Raw genomic sequence first — 22,346 nt, 5'->3', positions numbered from 1 at the left:
CACCCCCTGCCCCAGGGGAGAAGCTCTGAGCCCTGGTGGGTGCGCCCGGCTCTCGAACTTCTGAAGATTATAGTCTGTGGCTTGGAGGGTCAGTGAGTTTGGCTAGCCTGGGTCTATAGAGTGAAGCAGCAGTATCCAGGATGTAGTGATCGCCCAGCTGGATAGGAGTAGCCTGCTAAAGGAATGGCTCTGCAAGAGTGACAGCACCTCCATTAATCAGCTTGTTCTGTTAGAGCTTTCGTGGTCAGATACCACAGTGCTGAGTGCAGTACAGGAACCAAAACACAACTGCTGCTGAAAGATGTTCAGGCTGCCGCACCTACCATTCTTGTGCTATTTCCATACCCTGCCCACACCAAGCTCTTGCCTGACTCGGAGAGCAGCTAGAACTGAACTATGCAAGGTTCTTTGAGTCCCTCCCCCTTTCTCAGGTGGTGCTATCTTCTGGGTACAGCTGCAGGGCTCAGAAGCTGAGCTCTGGCTACATTGTTCCTGGTAGCTTGAGGAAAGAACCTCATCAACCAGGAAAATAATTTAATAATAATAAAAAAATCTATACACAGGTTGCACAAGGAGAAGCAGATTTCAGAGGAGGGAATGAGACTCCTAGGTCCACACAACTACTGTATGAACAGACCTGAATCGTGGGCAACTGATGTTTGACCAGGCTGCTGCCTGGCACTGAAAGCCAGCTCCCCTGCTCCCGTCTTTCTCCTGTCAGGTGGCGGTGGCGGTGAGCAGCAGCACTTGAAGCGTGCACACCTTGTCCTTGAGCTGTGGGGGAAGGGGCTTCCCCAGGATCTGCAGCAGCCGGCTGCTGAAGTCCTTGACATGCAGCTCAATGTCCACGGCGGTGACGCTGTCGCTAGCCTGGAGCTGGGGTTTGGCATTTGAAATGATTAAATCCATCCGCTCGCTGAGTGACCTTCGTAAGTGCCCTGCAAAAGGACATGCTGGTAAGTCAACTTGTTAGTACCAGGGGCCTACGGGGCAGTGTCTGACCCCACAGCTGTTGAAGTCAGTACATGCCCCTTGGTGAAGAGCGATTGCACAGAACTAGTCGGAAAAGTGGCATGCATCCCAGGGTTCTGCTTGGAGCTTCCATGTGAGGCTGATTTTCAGTTGGAATGTCCCTCCCCCAACTCAGAGCAGCCCAGTTTTCTGCAAAGCAGGGGAGAGTTCCAGCACCACCTAGGCTTTAAACCTCCCCTCTTTCACTTTCAAAGGACTCTCCTGCTTGCCAGCTGTCTAACCTGCTTGGAAAAGTCTCTGATCTGGGAGGCTAGGGCCAAGGGGGTGGGAGGGGAGGTGCAGGTGGTGTCAGGTTTAATCGGTACTACAGGCACATGGGGGGGGGGGGGGGGGGCAGGTGTATGCAGAGCTGACCAGTGTGGAGGGGAAGCATGGTCAAGCAATTTCCCTGCGAAGAGGCCTTTGTAACTCTCCCAAAAATCAGATTTTAGATCCTAGGCTAAATGATGGTGCCCCCATTGTTTCCAGATTAACCTAGTGTCTCCCCTTCACCTTCCCCACCTGAGCTGGCAGGCTTTCTCCCATCAGCCCAGGCTTTCTGCACAGCTGGCTTGCACACCTCCCAGAGGGTTGCCCAGGGAGGGCACTGCAGGTTGAGCCCTTTACAGAATAACTAGGAACGCATTGTGCCGCAAACCCTTCGGGAACAGGCTAATTCTTGGGAGTTTGACTTTGGTGGCACAGGGTGGCTTGTTCCCTTGGAGATGAGCCCTGTGTGGTTTCTCCTGTACTCACAGCGTCTCCCAACAGCCAGAGTGGAGTCTGAGACGCAGCAGCTTTCTGGAACTGAAAAGTGAGATCGCAGCTGCTTTGGTGGGAAGGGGGCCATGGGGTGGTCTGGCCTACTGTCATTCTAGTTCCGCTTGGTCAGATCATACACACTAAGGCTGGGCCATTGCCAGAGGCTGCTTACCCAGCACAACGTTGCGGTAACTTGTCAACAGTAAAATCAAGTGCTGAAGCATCTCATCCCATCTCTGCCACGTTACTTCGTGGTCCTGTGCAAAGAGCAGACGTTTGATTACCAGGAGGGGTCTCTCAGAGAGAGCAGGGCAGGGAAGGAAGAGGCGGGCGATACCTGATACTGTAGCAGCAGCGAATGGCGGCCCAGGAAATACAGGATCTTGCTCATAGACAAGGGCAGGGAGGCTGGCATGTCACAGCTGTGGTGGAACAGGAGCTCCAGCACTTTGCAGCGCAGGAGCTGGCTCTCCATGCTGTTTAAAAAGGCCTCCCTGGAAGAAAGGAGAGGGAAGCACAGGTGAAGGGAGCCACGAGCGCAGCACAAGGCTAAGCGTGCTGAGGGGATACTGGCACGGAAACCATAGGGAAGGCGGGTGCAGCAATGGAACTCCATTTTCAGGGCAAGCACAGCAGCCACAGAGTTACCAAGTCACTCGTCCTGCCCCTGCTGTTCACTTCATTAGGATCAGCCCATGTTTACTCAAGGTCAGGCCAGTCTGTGAAACCAGCTTCTCGGCTTCCCTTCAGCCAGTAAAGCAGGCTGGGCAGGAGAGTCTGCCCTTGCCAACGGCAGCATGAGACTGGGTGAAGTACCAGCCTGAAGCCAGCAAGTACGTCCTGCGGCGATGAGTCCCACAGCAATGCCGGTAAGCATTGTCCCTGGACTGCGTTCCCCTCGATCAGACCAGTGCTGGGACCACTGGCGCCCCCAGCAGTATCAAAGATTGCAGAACCATGCTGTGGCTGCCGCAGCAAGGGAAGGGCTGCGCTGCTGGTCGCTCTCGCTGCAGTCCATGCCACAACCGAGCGTTCGTTACTTTTTTTTTTTTAAATGTGGGGTTAGCACCAGAAGAGCGGAGGCTTTTAGCCAGAACTCAGTGCATGGGGCATTCTGCCAGGGCCCCCATGCTACTTTGCTTGGTGCTGGAGCAGCAAAGTTGACAGGGAAGTGCCAATAGCTTTCCTGGCTAGACACTCCTCCCCCAAGAAAGCCAGCTGGAGGCTGCCTCATCACTGACTGGAAGGAGGGGAAGAGCTGCTGAGGGGTGGCAGCACCTTTAGGCCCCATGAGAACAAGGGGGAAAGGGTTCTCACTTTTTGTTTGGGTACAGCAAGTCTAAAGGTATAAATGCTTGTTGTAATTAGGTATCAGAGAGAGAGACCTGCTTGGCTCTCTCCCTCTGCACAATTGTGAGAGTGAATAAAGCTTCTGACTTGCTGTACCCAAACAAAAAGTGAGAACTCAGTTTTTCTCCGACAAGTGTAATGTGCTGAAGTCCTCTCAACACTGCATGCTGGAAGTGAGGTTTGACCAGGCTCTGAGCGAGTCCCTAACATGCTTTCAGGGGTAGGTAGATGGAGACCCAGAGACTTACCTACATTACAGCAGGAGCAGTGCTAGCACCAAGAGTGTTCCTTGGAGAACACCTGGGCTCTAGTCAGTGGAAGGCACGGAGTCTGGTCAGCCTGGTTCTTGGAGACCCAGCTGTGTCCATAGGGGGTCAGGAAAGTAGGAGTTGATTGGCTGGCTGAAACCATAGTGTAGACAGGACCTTGGAGCCTAGGCTTTGCATCTCTTTTACAGAGGGAAACTGAAATGGGTCGACCTACACCTTTAGATGCTGCACTGATCTCTGCCCACGTACATGACACTACACACCAGTGTGCTTGCTCTTGTTGGTGAAGTCCGGGTGAGTCTCCCCTCCCCCCAACAGAACCCTGGGAAGGTGGAGCCAACCAGCCAATCACGGTGGGGCTGCATCGCACCCTGGGTGTGATTATCAAAATCAGCTGTGTTCTGTCCCCCCCAAGTCTTTCTAAGTCCCCCCCTGCTGGCCACTGCTTCACCTGCTAGGCGCTATTCTGCCCCTCCACGCAGGGCAGAGGCTGCAGCAATTTGGCACATGTTCCAATTAGCTAAGCTGTTAGCTGCAGATGGGTTTGGGGGTGAGCACCGGACTCCAAGCAGCCCCAGCAAGAAGGAACAATAGGGGTCGTTCTCCCACCTTTGGCTCCTCAGAGGAATGTTCACCAAGTACGGAAATATCACATCGGCAATCTTATTGGTGCTGCAGTTGGGAGACCTGTCCACCTCTACGGCTATGGACAGCATCCTCTGGAGAAGCAGCACCACCCTAGGCCAGAGAACAAGAGTTAGGCAACAGGTAGGGCTTCTTCCCAACGTGTCTGCAGCATAACAGCATGTGCCTCTTCCCACTCAGAGAATCCAGGGAACAAGAGTCGAGCTCGGCTTCAGCAGACAGTGTAAACGTGGTAGCACTGGACTGTCAGTGGCCTATGGGGCTTGAGTAGGTGGGCTCAGCCCAGTTTCTAGGGGACACAGGTTATCTTGCACAAAAGCACCGCTCTGCCTAGCGTCCTTGGAGGCAGAGGTAAGGGCTGAGGTTCCTCAAGGTCAAGCGTGAGGCACGTTGGCAGGGCAGCAGGGTGAAGCCTGCATAGCTGCTGCTCCTGCCCTCCTGTTTGCTCTAGCAAAGGGCTTCCTGCCCCAACGTCTGATTGTCAGATGATGTCCTGGGGCCATTCTGAGGCAGGGCAGGCTCCCTGCTGCACAAGTGACTCCCTTCCAGTCAGGTGATAGGATCTGTTACAGTGGGGCGGAAACGTGGCCAGGTTGAACCTAAGCTGCTGGCAAGCAGGGCACCTATGCTGCAAGCACCACTTGGCTTTCTTTACTAGAGACCTTTGCTAGCTTATGTCTCTCTCCTAGTTTGAGAGGAGCCCAGCTCTGTAGCCTTTAGTAACAGAGTCAACGCCTCCTTGGCTTACTTTTGGGAAAGGAAAGCCGGTAGGACGGCCTCTGCTTGCCCAGTTTCACTGTCGTTCTGTGCTGAGTCTGGCCCAGGTGAGGAGATGCTACAGTCAGCCCTTGATGACTCTGATGAAGGACATGGTACTTTCTGCTGCTGCTTTCGGGGCTGGGAAAATCCAAGTCCGGTAACGGCAGCAACCAGCCACTCGATCACCTCCCTGGGATGGAAACATTCAGGGTAGTTAGGATGAGGGCCTGGCTTTCCAGCTGCACATTCAGACCCCTAGGTCCACTTGGAACAGAAGGACAGACTAAGGGTGGGACACGGGGAAGGACACATCTGAGATGCTCCCGGGGGTGGGAACCACACAGCAATTTATAAACCCTCTGCCACCAGCAGTGCAGCATGAATTCCTCCTGTTCTCAGGGCTGTTTGTTTCCCAGTTCCTTGGGAAAAAGCAGGCCGGTCTGAGTGCAAAGCATTTCCAGTCACCTCCCCCCTGGGCCAGGTACATGATCTCTGGCCCCCAAGCTCTCTGGGAAGTAAGGGGGCGTTTACAACGCAGCACGGAGGCCTGGGAGAACAGGTTTCTTAGTGCCCCTGCCTTACAGCTGGGCCACGGGGAGCGCTCCTTACTTGACGTTGCTGAAGCACCGGTCACAGGAAAGCACCTCCTTGGCAATGGATTTCTGCAGGAAGCGCAGCCTCAGGTTCAGCTGGAAATCATCCTCCAGGGTCTGCACCACATACTGCAGGAACAGAAAGCGCCCTGGGAGCGTCTCCTCCTGTGGGCCCAGAGCGATTCAGAGCTGGCGCCTGGGCGTGAGCATGTCAGGGCTGTCAATATGACAGGCTCAGCAGGTGAGGGGAACTCTAGGTGCCTCAAAGGTTAGGGGGCAGAGGCTGGGGGGAGACCGATGGGGGCAAGTACATATGCTCAACCAAGAAGGCCAAGGTAGGTAGTCCTCAAGCAGGATCTGCCTTGCCTGGCTGGCCCAAGGAGCAGGCCCGAGGGGGACGTGGCTGAGCTGAGAAGGTTCCATCACCTCGCTGAGGAGCTCCAAACACAGCCCCTGGGAACTCTGTAGATCCATTACCCTCTTCACCAGATAGGGAAACTGGCCCAGAGAGCACAGGGCCTTGCCTGAGCTCACTCAGCGAGTCACTGGCAGAGCTGTGACTAGAAGCTCAGAGACTGGACTCAGGCCCTGCTCAAACCACCTGTCCATGGGGCGTCAAAGTGGGGCCTGCAGTGTTCTGTGCTGCTGGTAGCCACTACCCGGTCCCACTCTGCATTGCTCCACAGCTGTCTAAGCCAGCAGGCACGTGGGAGGAAGATGAAGTGTTGCCAGGACCCACAGTCAGCGTGGGCTGCACCTCAATGAAGGAATTAAGGATGGCTGTGCTCTGAGCTTTCAATGTCAATTTGGGGAAGCCCGAGGCTCTGGGCAAGTTGCCAATGTGGCACGTGGTAGGGCTCGTCTGGCTAGCCTGCTCTGGGCTCCCTGGATTTCTAGCAGGGGTCTCTCTGACAGGGCCATGCTGTAGATGCTCCGAGCCAAGGGCTGCCCTTTGCTGGTTGAAATGGCCCTCGCCAGCTGCAAGGAGGCAGGGTGCGCCCCTTACTGCACAGCGAGGGCATGTGACGTTGTGTGACCCCACCTTCTGCACAAGAAAAATACTTGGCAACTGCCACTGCCCTCCCCCCACATACACGCCCACACGGGACACAGTGACTGTACCTGCTCTTCCATGACATACCGTAGCAGCTCCCAGTCCCATCCCACCATTGTGGTGGTAGCTGGATGAAGCCTGAAATGACACAGGTAGGTTACTGAATTGCTTGACTGTCTTCAGGGGGACAACTGGAGCCTGGGTGCAAGGCAAAGCGATGCCCTGCTGCCAGGTCACTTGCTGTAACCCTGTCGCACCAGGTTTTTATACCATGCTGGTCACCCTAGTATGCAGTGTCCTCCAGCTCTGAGTTCCCTTATTTTCTCCCCGTGCCCCCCCGTGGCTGTGTAGAACAGCCTGGCCAAGGAGCCTGTGTGCTCTGGGGATCGCTGACACTATGGATCCCTTGGGCTACAGATTCTACAGGTTTAGGACCCCCAAGGACTTCTCAACTCTGGTTCTGGAGAAACCTGCAGTGTCCAGTCCAGAACAATGGCCTAGCTTGGAGTTCAGGGATGGGACCTTCCCATCTGGACTCACTGCACTGACCTGCATAGCCCGGTCATCTCCACCTGGAAGCAAAGAGTTGTGACCCCCCCACCTCTGCGTCAGACAAGCCAGCATTAGAATGGACCACATCTGATTTAAAAAGTTAAGACGCAAAGTAGTTAGAGCCACTTTCCCAAAGCCCATTTTACCTAGCACCTCCTGCTGGTCACACTGTCCCCTCCCCCCAGCTGCATTTCTGGCTACCAGCCACCGTGCAGTGGCATTAGCCTCTAAGAGAACATCTTAGCCACAGTGCTGAAAAGGAGACCTCTCCCTGCCAAAGAGACCAGGTGGGCCAGCACCGTAAGGGGAAGCATGCTCCCCAGCCAGGCAAACGCAACACATACAGTTGAATTTTCATCAGCAGCATGTAGGCATCCTTCAGCATCTCCCCAGTCTCTGAGCTCAGCAGGATATTCCTGATCACATGGGACACAATCTCCTTTGGAGGGTAATGGTGGCAGGACACGAAGTCCATTAGGAACTGCAGGGTCCCCTTGGGGAAGTTCTCCTCCATGGTGGTAGATACCATGCTCAATTTTCTGCTGGGGATGGGCTGTGCCCTCAGCTGTGCGTTCTGTCAAGACGATAAGATATTAGAACCGGGTTTGCAAGGCATGTGAAGGGACAAAGAACCCCCAGATGGAGAGCCCACTGGTGAAACTGGGAACCCCATACACCGCTTGCCACAAGTCAAGGCTGGGACTAATTTGCATTGCCTTTAAATTTACAAACAGGTGCACTGTTGTTGTGCTTCGTCCCTGCTGATGAGCAGAGCTGGTGGTGGTGGAGTTCACCAGCACTAAAATATGCCTTATCCTAAAGTTACAATTGATTTAGGATTCTGGGGGCTGCTCTAGAACCTTTGCTGTGAAAGGGGTCTCTTATCCAGGAAATCTCCATAACCATGGTGGCTCTTGGCTGCATGAGAAAGGGAAGGATCCGTAGCAAGGGGCCGTGCTAGTCACCGAGGTGGGGCGAGCTTTGGACAACTACCCAGACCAAGGAGCAGCATTATGCCCTCTCTGTTCAGCGTGTGGCAGAGCAGCATCCAGACTCATGAATGGTGCAGCTGAAGGCCCGTCACACCCTGCAGTGGGCCTTGGGGAGATCGCTGTGTCACCCAAAGGCAGCTGTGCTTTCGCTGCACACTCGCATGGCCGGGCTGTCCCCAGGGTCACAGTCACACAACCCCCCAAGCTCCATGCAGTGAAAACGCTGAACGTCCATTTCTGGGAGCTGAAAAAAAATGCATCTAGGGCCCTTGGGTAGCACAGGCACCTCCTGGCTCTGGGTCTGCCAGGCCCCGAGGACCATGGAATGGCCTGGCCTGCATGAGCCCCCTCCCCTCCAAGCCTGCAGGAGCTGTGCTGCTCTGCCACACAGGCACAAGGGGCCATCTTAACAGGCCTTTGCTGGCCTGTGGTAACATGCTGCTCGGTTCCTGGCTAGCCAGGCACTTCCCTAACTGGGCCTGAAGGGCTTTTTCCCCTAATGAAACCCAATTAGGAAGGCGGATTTCACAGGCTGGTCCAGCAGGGGGTGACGGGGGCCTGTCTGCTGTAAGTTATTTGCAGTGCTACAGCGATGGGATTAGTGCTCGCTACAGCTGCACTGGCCCATTCTCTCACCACCGACCACTTTGCTGAGAGGTCCCTGTGTCTGCATGCAGGAGCAGAGGAGAGCAGGCTGGTCCCTCCCACCGGACGAAGACCATTGTCTGAACAAAGCCAGAGCAAGGGCTGAGCATAGAGCAGAGCTCTGTGGGGGAATCCAGAGAGGGGCAAGAGGGAAGAAGGCAGCCAGAGGAAAGGACAGGAAAAAAACAAGGGGCAACTGAAAGGCAGAAGAGGAACCAGAGCAGAGCTCCCTCCAGGCTGCATTGCAGAGGTGGGGACCCAAACTCTTGAGTCATTAGTAGCCCCCCAAGAATGCTTGCAATGCCCTGGATTCCGCCTTGCTGCTGGATGGGACGTCTGAGCAGCGTTTCTCAACCCCGGTATGCCTGGCTGAAGGGAAATGCCGAGGGCGCACACAGGGCATCACCCTCCATGTGGCACCTTCTCAGCACCCCTGTGCTTGAGCCCATGACTGGCCTTGGGCACGGAGGCGAGGCGATTTCACTAGGTTACCTGGCGGGATTCCTCATCCTGCACCACTCCCTGGAGGAAAAGGTGATGCACTGGAGTCCTCCTGAAGTACCGCAGTTTATGCAGCCAGGCCTTATTGACAGGCCGCGGTTTGGCTGGCTCGGGGGGCTCCTGCTTCACTGCAGTCAGCACTGAGTTACTTGTCTCCAGCAAAGGCTGCTCTGGAGACCTGGGGGTGCTTGCTGGGGGGCAGCTGGAGAGACCTGGGGACTGACTCTGAGCAGGGGAGGTGGGGAGGTGTTCCGGGTCCTCCCTTTGCTGGCAGGTAGTGCGAGATTCTGCGGCGGAGCAGTCCAAGGATGCCCTCCTGCTGCTGCTGCTATTGCTGCTGGTTGGAGAGAAGGAGAATACGTCCGAGTCCAGCAGGAGGCTGGCCAAGGAGCCCAGGTCACTGTTAATAGTGGTGGTGCTGCTGCTGAGCTCGGGGTCACAGACAGAGTGCGTGCAGCTGGAGACGGGGGAGAAGTAGCCTTCCAAGTGGGTGCCCTTTGTCTCTTCGTGGGCTCTGTCCCACGGGGCCCCAAGGCCTTGGTCTGCCACCTCTTTCCTTTCATGCTTTATGTCCACGAGGGCGGGGAGGCTGGGAGGCGAAGCACACTCCATGCCGGCAGCAGTGCCAGCACCATCCCGGGGGAAGTCGGCTGGACGCTCCTCCTCCACTTCGGTCAAGTCAATCACAGTGAAGTCATCCTGCGCTGCCGCTTCCGAACACACGTCCTCCCCGGTTAGATCAATGACCTCCTGGGGACAGACAGACAGCTGTTAGTGCTGCTGGCACTAGGAGTTCATGGGCTGGGCTCCCCCTTTCCCTGGGTGCGGGACCTTGGGGAGGTGGGGCATGCCCATCAGCCCCACGGGATCGCACGAGGCATGGGGACAGGACTTACTCATGGTGCACAGAAAGCCAGCAGCAAAGGCAAGCAATGCCCATCCCCTGCTCAAATTGCAAACCCGCCGCCCAACGTCTAGCAGTGTAAAGCAACCGTCTGAATTGTGCTCGGAAAAGCCAAGCCTAGCGGGGGCCCTCCCTGCCCTAATCCCTGGGGAAAACCCTGCCCCTCCCTGATGGGCAAACAGGGGCTGTCAGGCAGCGTCCAAGCAGCGAACAAGCCCCTGCCCCAAACCCGAGTTGGGGGCCAGCTCTTTGCTGCTATCAGCCACTGCAGAGTTCAGCATCAGGGCCCACTCCTGCAGTGGGGGAGCAGTGCCACAAGGGCTGTCCCAGGACCCCACCTCTTCCACCACACAGCCCTGCCAGGACATCGCCTGCAAATCCAGTCCCTAGGCTGCAGGGTCTGATTTTTGTGCACTTAGAAAGTTGGCAACTCTAGTCAGATGCAGCACTGGCTGGCAGATGGGCCTGGGGCCTGGCTGCAGGGACAGGAACAGGGCCCGGCGCTGGACAGGGAGCAGCGGAGCTGGGCGGGTTTTTGTACTGACGCTTTTTGGGTGACAAACGTAGGTTTGGGTTGATCAGTGTCGCTGAGCTGCTGGTTTCAGTGGGGAAAAAACAAAGCACCCCCGAGCCCGCCACAGCGGAGCGGTCCCGGGTTTGTAGGGTAGGAAAGTGCCCCTGTAGCAGCTCCTGGGATGATATGTCCCTTCTCTTCATGTGTGGGTCACTCTATAACGCCTGTGTCTGTCACTCTCACTCCACGCATCTGAAGAAGTGAGGTTTTCACCCACAAAGGCTTATGCCCAAATCAATCGGTTAGTCTTTAAGGTGCCACCGGACTCCTCGTTGTTTTTGTGGATACAGACTAGCACGGCTGCCCCCCCATACCGCTAAGGGCAGGGTGAAGGGCAGTGGCTTCGGCAGATGTTACTGAGCATGCTCAGTTCGTGTGCGCATGCTCAGTGCCCCCTACCCCGCGCGCTCCTACACAGCGCCGCTTCCTACGCTACACGGCTGGGGCCGGGAGCGGTCGGACGGGGGCTCCCCAGGGCGGTCCGGAGCTGACCCCGCCCGCCCGCGGCCGGAAGCGCCGCCATCTTTGTGGCCGCCCGGCCGGGTAACGGGGCCCCCGGTGACTCACCGCGCGTCGCTGGGGCAACCGCCGCCTCTTCCGGCGGGGCGGGGAGCGGCCGCCCTCCGAGCCCGAGTCGCTGAGGAGGATGACGCCCTCGGCCATTGCCCGCTCCCCGGCCGGCCTCGCGGGCCCTGGCTCCGCCCCCGTCGCGCCGATGGGCGGGGCCTGCGCTCGCTCCTCCCCCCCGCCTGCGCGCGCCCCCGGCGGCTGGGCCTCTCGGGGGCGCGCCTGCCCTGCCAGCGCGGGAGCGAGCTGCGGGCGGTGTCACGGGCGCGCGGCTCAGGGGTGGGTGAGGGGGACCCCGGGATTCCTGGGGGAGGGGGGGGGAGAGACACACCATGCTTGGCTGTTTGCACAGCGCCTGGGGCATCAGCCCACAAGCACCGGCCCCGCACGGGGGCACAGACAGGTCTGACGGACACCCTGGCCTGCCTTTTTAAGACAGCAAGACCTCTTCCTCCTTTTCTCTGCTGACGGCCTCAGCGCCTGGCTCCCTGGCTCTGCTCGAACAGGCATTTGTGCTTCAGTACATCTGCCAGCCCCGCGACGATAACCGAGTCCCGGGGACCGGACGGAAACACCTGCATCAGCCAGACCTGGGTGGCTGGTTTCCTAATGCTTCTCCTGATCCCCTTCTCATACGGCCCTGGGAGGAACCCCCTTGAGCGGCACAGCCTTCCGTGAAGGTTGCGCTCTCTCCCCGGGGTTTGGCCCTCTGGCCTCACCACCTCTTCTGCACGCCTGCCTCTCGCCGTGGGCCCCCTCAGGGAGTCCACTCACTCTCTGGACCCCTGAGACCTCCACAGCCAGACGGAACAATGCAACCCCAATCTCTAGACTGCACTGACTCTCAGCCAGTGTAAAACAGAAGGGTTTATTGAATGTCTGATCCCAGCACAGGAAGTCCTTAGGGCCCTCAAACCTGGAACATCTCCACACAGTCCATCTGGCTCTGTCTCAGTCCCCATGGGCTCAGGCTGCTCGCTCTCCCCAGTCCAGCAGCCCCCTCCTTCCAGCTGATCATCCTATATAGAATCATAGAACGGGAAGGGACCTCAAGAGTCATCTAGTCCAGTCCCCTGCACTCCTGGCAGGACTAGTTATCTAGACCAGGGGCTGTCAGACTTTTGTACTGGTGACCCCTTTCACACAGCAAGCTTCTGAGTGCGACCCCCCCTTATACATTAAAAACACTTTTAAATATATTTAGCACCATTATAAATGCTGGAGGCAAAGCAGAGTTTGGGGTGGAGACTGACAGCTCGCGACCCCCCCTTGTAATAATCTCACAACCCCCTGAGGGGTCCCAACCACCAGTTTGAGAACCCCTGATCCAGACCATTCCTGACAGGTGTTTGTCTAACCTGCTCTTAATCTCCAATGATGGAGATTCCACATCCTTTCTGGGCAATTTATTCCAGTGCCTAACCACCCTGACAGCTAGGAAGTTTTTCCTAATGTCCAACCTAAACCTCCTTTCCTGCAATTTAAGCCCATTGCTTCTTGTCCTATCCTCAGAGGTTAAGAAGAACAATTCTTCTCCCTCCTCCTTGTAACAACCTTTTATGTACTTGAAAATTGTTATGTCCCCTCTCAGACTTCTCTTTTCAAGACTAAACAAACCCAATTTTTTAAATCTTCCCTCATAGCTCATGTTTTCTAGACCTTTAATCATTTTTGTTGCTCTTCTCTGGACTTTCTCCAGTTTGTCCACATCTTTCCTGAAATGTGGCGCCCAGACCTGGACACAATACTCCAGTTGAGGCCTAATCAGAGCGGAAGAATTACTCCTCTAGTTAGGAACAGAAAAGTCTTAGTAAAAACAAACCAGCTTTCTGACCTGTAGACACATGCCAGGCAGCAAACAAGATGCCGGCAACATCCCGAATCTCCTTTAGCTACCCAGGCTGTTGGTATCTGCAGGCGTGGGACGTTTTCTGGAGCTATTTTTCAGATGCATTCCGTTACTAGAGTCCAGTGATTCCTGTTTCTTCCTAGTCCCGCCAGACCCTCCTGTGCATTGTGACGCTGCAGCGGGAAATGAGGGGCTGCAAGCAGGGGGCAGAGACCCAGGGGGGGGAGCTGCACCCCCCCCCAGGGCTCGCTACGTGGCCGTGGGAAAGCCGGGCAAGCCCCAGCCTGCTCCCGGGGCTGGAATTCCGCGCGGCGCGGTGGCCAGTCACGCGCTGGAGCCCAAACCACAGGTCGGGGTCGGTCCAGGCGGCGCTGGGGACTGGGGTGCGGAGAACCGGGAACGCGCTACCGGCTGCGAGCGGGGCGATCGCTGTCCCCGGGAGCCCGCACACCGGGAACGTGCCCCCACCCCACGGGAGGGGACCCCGCGCAGCCGGGGGTGCCCCCAGTGCTGGAGACGGGCTGGGCCAGCGCCGCCAGCCGCCAGGCCCGTCCCCCCGCCTGCGGAAGCAGCTCCACGGGGCGCCTCTTCCTTCCCGTCCCTTCCAGCCCGTGACCCTCGCCCCGGACGTACGTAGCCACAGCGGCGCCCCTTGCCCCGGAAGCGGAAGTGGAGGCACCGCCCTTCGGCCTCTGCCCCGGAAGTGGTTGCCGGGCCCCGGCCGCCCGGTTGCCATGGCGCTCTCCCCGTACGTGCTCGCCATGCAGGAGCTGTTCCGGGCCAATACGCGGAGCCGCGAGTTCCCGGCGCACGGGGCCAAGGTGCACTCGGTGGCGTGGAGCTGCTGCGGCCGCCGGCTCGCCTCGGGCTCCTTCGACAAGACGGCGAGTGTCTTCGTGCTGGAGAAGGACCGGCTGGTGAGCGAGCGAGCGAGCGGGCGGGCCGGGCCCGGGGGGGATCCCCATCCGCTCTGCGCTCCCAGGCCCCCGCCTCGCCCTGCCCCCGCCTCTGGCCCGTCCCGCGGGGTAGGCGAAGGGGGCTGCCAGCAGCGGGCTGGGCTCGTGTCGCAGGCGCAGCCCCCCTCCCCCAGCGCTCTGCCCCCCTCCCCCAGCGCTCTGCTCCCCCCGCTCTGCCCCCTCCCCCTGCGCTCCGCCCCCCCACTCTGCCCCTCCTCCCCCTGCGCTCTGCCCCCCGCAGCGCTCTGCCCCCCCTCCCCCCGCGCTCTGCCCCAGCTCCGGGACTGCGGCGCGGGGACAGCCCCCTTCAGTGCTCCTGGGAAAGGTTTGGAAGCGCTGCTGAGCGCCAGAGCAGCCCAGGCCCATGGGCACCACTCGAAGAACGGGCCAGCGGCGAAAGGGCTAGTCTGGGAAGCGGGAGAGGTGGGTTCGCTTTCCTGATTCCCCCGTAGACTTTTGTGCGATCTTGGGCAAGTCACTTAAGTCTCGGTGGGTCTCGGGTCCCTCTCTGTAAAATGGGAACAATAGTATTTGCTTATCTCACGGGGGCGCGTGAGGATAAACATTTGGGGGGAGTTCTAACACGCTGGTTTCCTGAGTGAGTGTGGCAGTGTCTGCACTGGCCTGGTTGTCTGATGGCTTGGGCGGTCACCTCCCTCTAGGTGAAGGAGAACAATTACCGTGGCCATGGGGACAGCGTGGATCAGCTGTGCTGGCACCCGAGTAACCCAGACCTCTTTGTTACTGCATCTGGAGACAAAACCATCCGTATTTGGGACGTCCGCACCACTAAGTGCATCGCTACCGTGAACACCAAAGGTGAGTGCTAATGTGAGGAGATAAGAGGGACCAGTGCATCTCAGGACAGCTATAAACACTGCTCCCTTTGCAAACGCATCCTGCTCCCAACATGGACTGGAAGCAAATTCAGGAAACCCTGAGACCTCTCCATGATGTTTCTGTGACACTTGCATCTTTCTGGCTTTTGCTAGCAAATTATAACCATACATGACACTACCTCCAGTGAGAATTTGTATCTGTACCTAGCATTAGCCAAGCTCTGAGCAGTGTTAGGTGACAGTGTTAAACACCTGAACCCATCTACGTTAGCACTGGCACTGTCAGAAACTCTCACTAGCGTGTGTGGCTGTAGGGAGAAGGGTTAGGGAGAGAAGTTGAGTCTCTATCACCCATTTCTATTTTTGATACACCTTTTCTTCCCAGGTTTAGTTGTCGGTACATAGGTGCTGGAACTAGGAGTGCTGGGGTGCGGTAGGACCCACTGTCTTGAAGTGTTTTTATCATATACAGGGTTTACAGTTTGGTTCAATGGCTCTCAGCACCCCCCCACCCCCTCCACACACACATTGTTCCAGCACCCCAGCGTCAGTATTATGTAAAGATTTGCTAAATGACTTATTTAGCATGGAGCAATGGCTTTGCAAAGAGATTTGGACTGGGAAGAGACATGCAACAGGCGTAATTGTGATTCTTTGTTTTGAAGCCACAGTTCTGTTAGAGTTAATTTCCCTTAAAACTTGCGTAGTTGTGACACAGCTGGTCAAGCCAAGCTAGGCTGTTACAATTTAAATTTGGTCATGTCATTGCCCTTCGCCACTTAAGGCAGAGGGTTTGCGGACCTGGGGCTTGGGTTAAAAATACAAAAGTCCATCTGTGGCACCTGATTGGTTCTCTTGCCCCTGTTAATGGTGCTGAGTGATGGTAGGACCTGATGTATTCTCTTCCCTTCCAGGAGAGAACATTAATATCTGCTGGAGTCCTGATGGCCAGACCATTGCGGTGGGGAATAAGGATGATGTGGTCACCTTCATTGATGCCAAAACACATCGCTCCAAAGCCGAGGAGCAGTTTAAATTTGAGGTGAATGAGATTTCCTGGAACAATGATAACAACATGTTCTTCCTCACCAATGGCAATGGCTGCATCAACATCCTCAGGTATGTCCCGGCATGATCTCCAGTGGCAGGGATGAATAGGCAGGCTGGCTGCCTCTTGCATCTCCTGCCCTGCACCCTCGCTCTGGCTCTCTGCAATAAGTTGTGTTTCCTTCGCATGGCTCTTGTGACGGACTGATAGCCTTGCCAGTAGCTGAGGTTTATAGTGTGGTCTGTTTTGGGGCTGTATGCTGAGACAAGTTGCCTGCTAGGCAAGGTTGAGAGCTTCCTAATGAGGCTCTATTCTGCCATCCTTCGATCCCTAACCCCTTTAGGGTCTCTTGATGAGGGGGTGGGGCTAACTCAGGAGAACAGGGGGTTAAAAGCCAGCTCTGAAGTGACTAGAAGAGCTGGCGAACGAGGGAGTTTAGAGAGGCAGATATACCTAACAGTACTCTAAACCGAAACCCCTGCAAGAGTAAAAATAACGCAGGCAAAGTCCAGCAGTAGAGTGGGGGCTGTCCAGCGTATTGCACTGACTGCACCAGGTATGGGCAGGTGGTGTGTGTGTGCACTGAGTGCAAGCAACTCAGGGCCCTCAGAGACCAAGTCCGGGCTCTTAAGAGCAGAGTGGCTGAACTGGAGGAGCTAAGGGAGACAATGAGGTACGCAGAGGAGACTTTCAGGGGTACAGTAGAGCGGTCTGACCGCCTCTGTGCTGCTGAGGAGGAGGAAAGTCTCGTGGAAGAAGAACATTAAGCTCGAGCAGAGGGAAACATTCCCATAGTTGGGACCTTCCCTGCAGATGATGTCGTGGTGCTCCTCCAGTTATTAGGAAGAGACAGGTAACAGTAATGGGGGATTTGATCATTAGAAATATAGCTAGTTGGGTTTGTGATGACCAGGAAAACCACTGGGTGAATTGCCTGCCAGGTGCGAAGGTTGCAGATCTCTCGAGACATCTAGACAGACTTAATGTGCAGTGCTGGGGAGGAGGCGGTGGTTGTGGTACAGGTAGGTACCAATGACATGGGGAAGGGTAGGAGAGAGGTCCTGGAGGGCACATCTAGGCTGCGAGGTAAAAGTCCAGGATCTCCCTGGCAGCTATTCTCTGAGATGCTCCCAGTTCCATGCGCAGGGCCAGGGAGACTGGCAGAACTGCAGGGTCTCAATGCGTGGATGAGATGATGGTGAAGGGAGGAGGGGTTTAGGGTTATTGGGAAAGGAGGAACCTATACAGGAAGGTTGGGCTCCACCTAAACCAAACAGGTACCAGATTGCTGGTGTGTAACGCTAAAAGGTGGTAGAGGAGTTTTGAAACTAAGGGCTGGGGGAAAGGCAATGGGTGCGGAGGAGCACATGGTTCGGACAGAGACATCCCTTGGGGGAGGATCTCTTAACGGGGATTCTCTATGTCCTAGTGAAGGGGAGAGGATCGAAGTTGATCAAGTGCAGGTAGGAACCGAGGAGAAACAGTCCAATGAAAGGTTTCAGAGTGGTAGCCGTGTTAGTCTGTATCAGCAGTTACCTCACATGATGGCACACAAGTAAATATTGACAAATATAGAAATGCTAGAAGTGCTGGGTGCACTCGAGTGCTTGGTATTAAATGAAGATATTGATATAGTCGGCATCACAGAAACTTGGTGGAATGATGATAATCAATGGGGCACGATGACACTAGGGTACGAACTGTATAGGAATGACAGAGCAGATCGCGCTGTGGGGGATGTGACACTGTATGTGAAAGAAAGCGTAGAGTCAAATATAGTACAAATCTTAAATGAATCAAACTGTACCATAGAATCTCTCGGGATAGAAATTCCATGCTTGAATAATAGGAGTATAGCAGTATGGATGTACTACCGATCGCCTGACCAGGGTGGTGGTGGTGATGATTGTGAAATGCCCTGGGAGAGTAGAGAGGCTACAAAGACAGAAAATAATAATGGGGGATTTTGACTATCCCTATATTGACTGCGTACATGTGACCTCAGGATGGGATGCAGAAATAACATTTCTAGACACCATTAGTGACTGCTTCTTGGAGCAGCTAGTCCTGGAACCCACAAGGGGAGAGGCAATTCTTGATTTAGTCCTCTGTGGAGGTGAATATAACATAAACCCATGGTAATAGCAACCATAATGTCATTAAATTTAACATCCTTGGGGGAGGGGGGGAAAATGCCAAAGAAACCCACCCCAGTAGCATTTAACTTCACAAAGGGGAACTACACAAACATGAGGAGGCTAGTTAAACAGAAATTAAAAGAAACACAAGAGTGAAATGCCTGCAAGCTGCATGGAAGCTATTTAAAAACACCGTAACAGAGGCTCAAACTAAATGTATACCACAAATAAAAAAAATAGAAGGAAAAAAAATGCCACTATGGCTAAACAGCAGAGTATAAGAGGTGGTTAGAAGCAAAGTATAATTAGGCAGGCCAAAAAAGAATTTGAAGAGCAGCTAGCAAAAGACAAAAACTAATAGCAAAAAGTTTTTAAGTATATCAAAAGCAGGAAAACCTGCGAAATAGTCATTGGGACCACTGGACAATTGAGGTGCTAAAGGAGCACTAAAGAAGACAAGGTCATTGCAGAGAAGCTAAATGAATTCTTTGCATCAGTCTTCACTGCAGAAGTTGTGAGAGATTCCTACACTTGAGCCATGTGAAATTGCAGAACTACTAACTGTGGCTTGTAGCCTATGGCTTAAATCAGCCTCTGTACCCAATAGCTGGAGGTTAGCTATTGTAATGCCAATTTTTTTTTTAAAGGCTCCAGATGTGAGCATGGCAATTATAGGCCAGTAAGCCTAACTTCAGTACCAGGTAAATAGTAGTAAAGAACAGAATTATCAGACACATAGATGAACATGGTATGTTGGGAAAGAATGAACATGGCTTTTGAAAAGGGAAATCATGCCTCACCAATGTGTTAGAATTCTTTGAGGGTGTAAACAAGCATGTGGACGGGGGGATCTAGTGTACTTGAACTTTCAGAAAGTCTCTGACAAGGTCCCTCACCAAAGGTTCTTAAGCAAAGTAAGCAGTCTTGGGATAAGAGGGAAGGTCCTCTCATGGATCAGTAACTGGTTAAAAGATAGGAAACAAAAGGTAGGAATAAATGGTCAGTTTTCACAGAAGAGAGAAGTAAATAGTGGGGTCCCCCAAGGATCTGTACTGGGACCAGTGCTGTTCAACAGATTCATGAATGATCGGGGAGAACGGTGAGGTGGTGAAGTTTTCAGATGATACAAAATTACTCAAGATAGTTAAGTCCAAAGCAGACTGCGAAGAGTTACAAAGGGATCTCACAAAACTGAGTGACTGGGCAACAAAACGGCAGATGAAATTAAGAACATAAGAACATAAGAAAGGCCGTACTGGGTCAGACCAAAGGTCCATCTAGCCCAGTATCTGTCTACCGACAGTGGCCAATGCCAGGTGCCCCAGAGGGAGTGAACCTAACAGGCAATGATCAAGTGATCTCTCTCCTGCCATCCATCTCCATCCTCTGACTGAACAAATTCAGTGTTGACAAATGCAAAGTAATGCACTTTGGAACGCATCCCAACAATACATACAAAATGATGAGGTCTGAATTAGCTGTTACCACTCAGGAAAGAGACCTTGGAGTCATTGTGGAGAGTTCTCTGAAAACATCACTCAATGTGCAGAGCAGTCAAAAAAAGCTAATGAAAGCTTAGCAAATATTAGGAATGGGATAGATCATAATGCCACTATATAAATCCATGGTATGCCCACATCTTGAGTATTGTGTGCAGTTCTGGTTGCCCCATCTCAAAAACAAATAAATTAGAATAAGTAAAGGTACAGAGAAGGGCAGCAAAAAATATTAGATGTATGGAACATCTGTATGAGCTGAGATTAGAAAGGCTGGGACTGTTCATCTTATAAAAGAGACGACTAAGGGGGATATGATGATAAAGGTCTGTAAATCATGACTGGTGTGGAGAAAGTGACTAGGGAAGTGTTATTCACCACTTCACATAACACAAGAATCAGGGATCACCCAATGAAATTAATAGGCAGAAGGTTTAAAACAAACAAAGAAGTACTTCACATATTGAACAGTCAACCTGTGGAACTCACTGCCAGGGGATGTTGTGAAGAAGGCCAAAACTATAAAGAATGAGATAAGTTCCTGGAGGATAGGTCCATCAATGGCTGTTAGCCAACATGGTCAGGGATGCAACCCCATGCTCTGGGTGTCCCTAACCTCTGACTGCCAGAAGCTGGGACTGAACAATGGGATGGATCACTTGATAATTGCTCTGTTCTGCTCATTCCCTCTGGGGCACCTGGCATTGGCCACTGTCGGAAGACAGGACACTGGGCTAGATGGACCATTGGTCTGACTCGGTCTGGCTTTTCTTATGTTCCGCACTCTTCTGGGCCAGACACCCTCAGAAGCGATCCAGCTGCTGTAGCCTATTTAGACTGACGCTCGGTGCATGAGGTCTTGGATCTCTGCAGCCCCACTGCATGCTGACGACGTGTTGGTCAGGGCACACAGCGTCCCTCTGTAGAGGGCACTTGGACCCTGCAGTGTTGGTGAATGGGCTCTTTCACCCTCTCTCTGCTCTCTCCCGTCTGTCTGCAGCTATCCAGAGCTGAAGCCCATTCAGTCTATCAATGCTCACCCGTCAAACTGCATCTGCATCAAGTTTGACCCCATGGGGAAGTACTTTGCCACAGGAAGTGCAGATGCTCTGGTCAGCCTGTGGGATGTGGATGAGCTGGTGTGTGTGAGGTGCTTCTCCAGGTAGGTGACCCTGCCCCATGCGCATTTCCCACCCCCGGCACTGAGACAGGAAATCCCTCACTGTCACTTCACCCTGTGCTGCAGGCTGGACTGGCCCGTGAGAACCTTGAGCTTTAGCCATGATGGGAAGATGCTGGCGTCCGCGTCTGAGGATCACTTCATCGACATTGCTGAGGTGGAGACAGGTAACTGCTCATGCCCGTGTCCCTGGGAGGAATGGTGGGTGTGGGTTGTGGGTCTGGATGGAGGGGCAGTGGCAGGGCTCTGTGCATATGCTAGGGGGTGTAGGTTGGGAGGGAGCTGTGTGCGGGGGAGCTCAGGACTGGAGCAGCAGGGGCGGGCCGCAGGAGAGGATTCTGGCAGTTGCAGTCTGTTTTAGGAATCTGTACGGCGTCTCTCGCCTTGTCTCGGAGCACTGAACGAAAGGAGCATGGAAGGTGGTGTTCTCACTCCTCCCCCACAGAGTGGAGGGAGGGGGGCATTCCCTCATCTCCCCCCATGCAGCTGCTCCTAGGCCTGGCTCATCTGACACTGTCTTTCCTACAGGGGAGAAGCTGTGGGAGGTGCAGTGCGAGTCCCCCACCTTCACGGTGGCCTGGCACCCAAAGAGGCCTTTGCTGGCCTTCGCCTGTGATGACAAAGACGGCAAATATGACAGCAGCCGGGAGGCAGGCACCGTCAAGCTCTTCGGCCTCCCCAATGACGCGTAATGGGTGCCCAGTGGGCCCTGGGCTAGGGCCTGGGAAGGGGCAGGGAGGTGGAGCTCGTCCCCGGCCATGTTCTGCACTGCCAAAGCACTTCCCTCGCCCTCTGGCGCCCACTCCCTGGGCTCGGCTTCCTCACTCCTGGCAGTGCTGTGGCCTCCGCTCAGCTGCCGGCGGCTCCTGCCCTCAGGAGCCTTTGTACACCGCAGCTGCTGGCCTGGCGAGAACACGGGGGCTGCCGCCGGAGTCCCTCCACCCAGCTCAGGGCTGCCTCTCTCCCTCCCTGCAAGGAGGCGGAGGGCCTTGTTCACAAGTCTGGTGCCCAGAAAGGGGCAGTCACCAGAATCTGACCGCTCAGGACAGCCTCTCTGGGGGAAGGAGCCTGCCCTGTGGCCATCCCAGTAGGACTCAGCCGGAGGCAGCTGCCGAGCCTCCTATTGCCAGAACTGTTTGTTGCTAAGTTGCATGGGTTGTCCCCTTCCTATCCCGCCCCCAATGGTGTGGCCAATTCCCCGGCAGGCTGGGAATCGCCTGGAGTCCCCAGCACATCCCTCCCCTTTGTGTTAGGCTGTCACCTTGTCCCTTTGCTGCGGGTGCGAGTGGCAGGGTGGGCGGGGTGACTTGGGGGGGCTCTTTTTGTATGACTTTTTGTAATTTTGATAAGTCTCTGTCAGTAAAGGAAGTAAGGCCTGGTTATCGGGGAGTCTATGCAGTGCACGGTGTGCAGCGGGTGTGCACGGACGCTGACTGCTCGACAGGGTGGCTGCACTGCCCCGTCAGCCGGCTGTCCGCGGGGCGAGGGACTGCTCTGTGCCGGGGTGGGGTGCAGACGGGCTCCTAGAGCTGCCAGAGGCCTCGCTCCTTTCTAGCCCGTGCCTGCTAGGCTCCAACTGGAGGGGCTGTCACACTCCTGAGCGGCGTGCCCTCCACCTCATTCACCAGCCCTTGACACGCCTCCTCACGTGGCTTCAGTGGG

The 22,346-nt window shown here is 55.0% G+C and overlaps 2 protein-coding genes across 2 annotated transcripts; one reads left to right on the top strand and one right to left on the bottom strand.

The window, feature by feature from the left end:
- Positions 1-519: 519 nt before the first annotated feature.
- On the bottom strand, positions 520-13,237 carry SIMC1 (SUMO interacting motifs containing 1). Its single transcript, XM_065409433.1, has 10 exons — positions 13,013-13,237; positions 9,125-9,883; positions 7,340-7,569; positions 6,512-6,581; positions 5,406-5,554; positions 4,786-4,986; positions 4,002-4,130; positions 2,111-2,267; positions 1,946-2,030; positions 520-938 (listed from the first exon to the last, which is right to left on the bottom strand). The coding sequence occupies exons 1-10, from the start codon at positions 13,052-13,054 to the stop codon at positions 718-720; spliced, it is 2,043 nt and encodes a 680-aa protein (XP_065265505.1). The 5' UTR covers positions 13,055-13,237; the 3' UTR covers positions 520-717.
- A 502-nt stretch (positions 13,238-13,739) lies between these two features.
- On the top strand, positions 13,740-22,064 carry THOC3 (THO complex subunit 3). Its single transcript, XM_065409344.1, has 6 exons — positions 13,740-13,944; positions 14,646-14,802; positions 15,737-15,941; positions 20,505-20,666; positions 20,751-20,851; positions 21,213-22,064. Exons 1-6 carry the CDS (start codon positions 13,762-13,764, stop codon positions 21,374-21,376), a joined length of 972 nt encoding a protein of 323 aa, XP_065265416.1. The 5' UTR covers positions 13,740-13,761; the 3' UTR covers positions 21,377-22,064.
- Positions 22,065-22,346: the final 282 nt, after the last annotated feature.

The sequence above is a fragment of the Emys orbicularis genome, chromosome 8 (assembly GCF_028017835.1).
Source record: "Emys orbicularis isolate rEmyOrb1 chromosome 8, rEmyOrb1.hap1, whole genome shotgun sequence".
In the NCBI taxonomy this organism is placed as follows: domain Eukaryota; kingdom Metazoa; phylum Chordata; order Testudines; family Emydidae; genus Emys; species Emys orbicularis.
The sequence above is the reverse complement of the archived record's forward strand: the minus strand, read 5'-3'. Positions and strand labels throughout refer to the sequence as shown.

What these genes read in the sequence shown, in the direction of transcription:
- THOC3 (XM_065409344.1), top strand. Translation starts at nt 13,762, where the DNA reads ATGGCGCTCTCCCCGTACGTGCTCGCCATGCAGGAGCTGTTCCGGGCC. An exon ending in CGCTACCGTGAACACCAAAG is followed by an intron (nt 14,803 to 15,736) that starts GTGAGTGCTAAT and finishes CTTCCCTTCCAG; the next exon opens with GAGAGAACATTAATATCTGC. An exon ending in GGCTGCATCAACATCCTCAG is followed by an intron (nt 15,942 to 20,504) that starts GTATGTCCCGGC and finishes GTCTGTCTGCAG; the next exon opens with CTATCCAGAGCTGAAGCCCA.
- SIMC1 (XM_065409433.1), bottom strand. Translation starts at nt 13,054, where the DNA reads ATGTTGCCGGCATCTTGTTTGCTGCCTGGCATGTGTCTACAG. An exon ending in AGGATGAGGAATCCCGCCAG is followed by an intron (nt 7,570 to 9,124) that starts GTAACCTAGTGA and finishes TCGTCTTGACAG; the next exon opens with AACGCACAGCTGAGGGCACA. An exon ending in CCGGCTTTCCTTTCCCAAAA is followed by an intron (nt 4,131 to 4,785) that starts GTAAGCCAAGGA and finishes TCTCTGGCCTAG; the next exon opens with GGTGGTGCTGCTTCTCCAGA.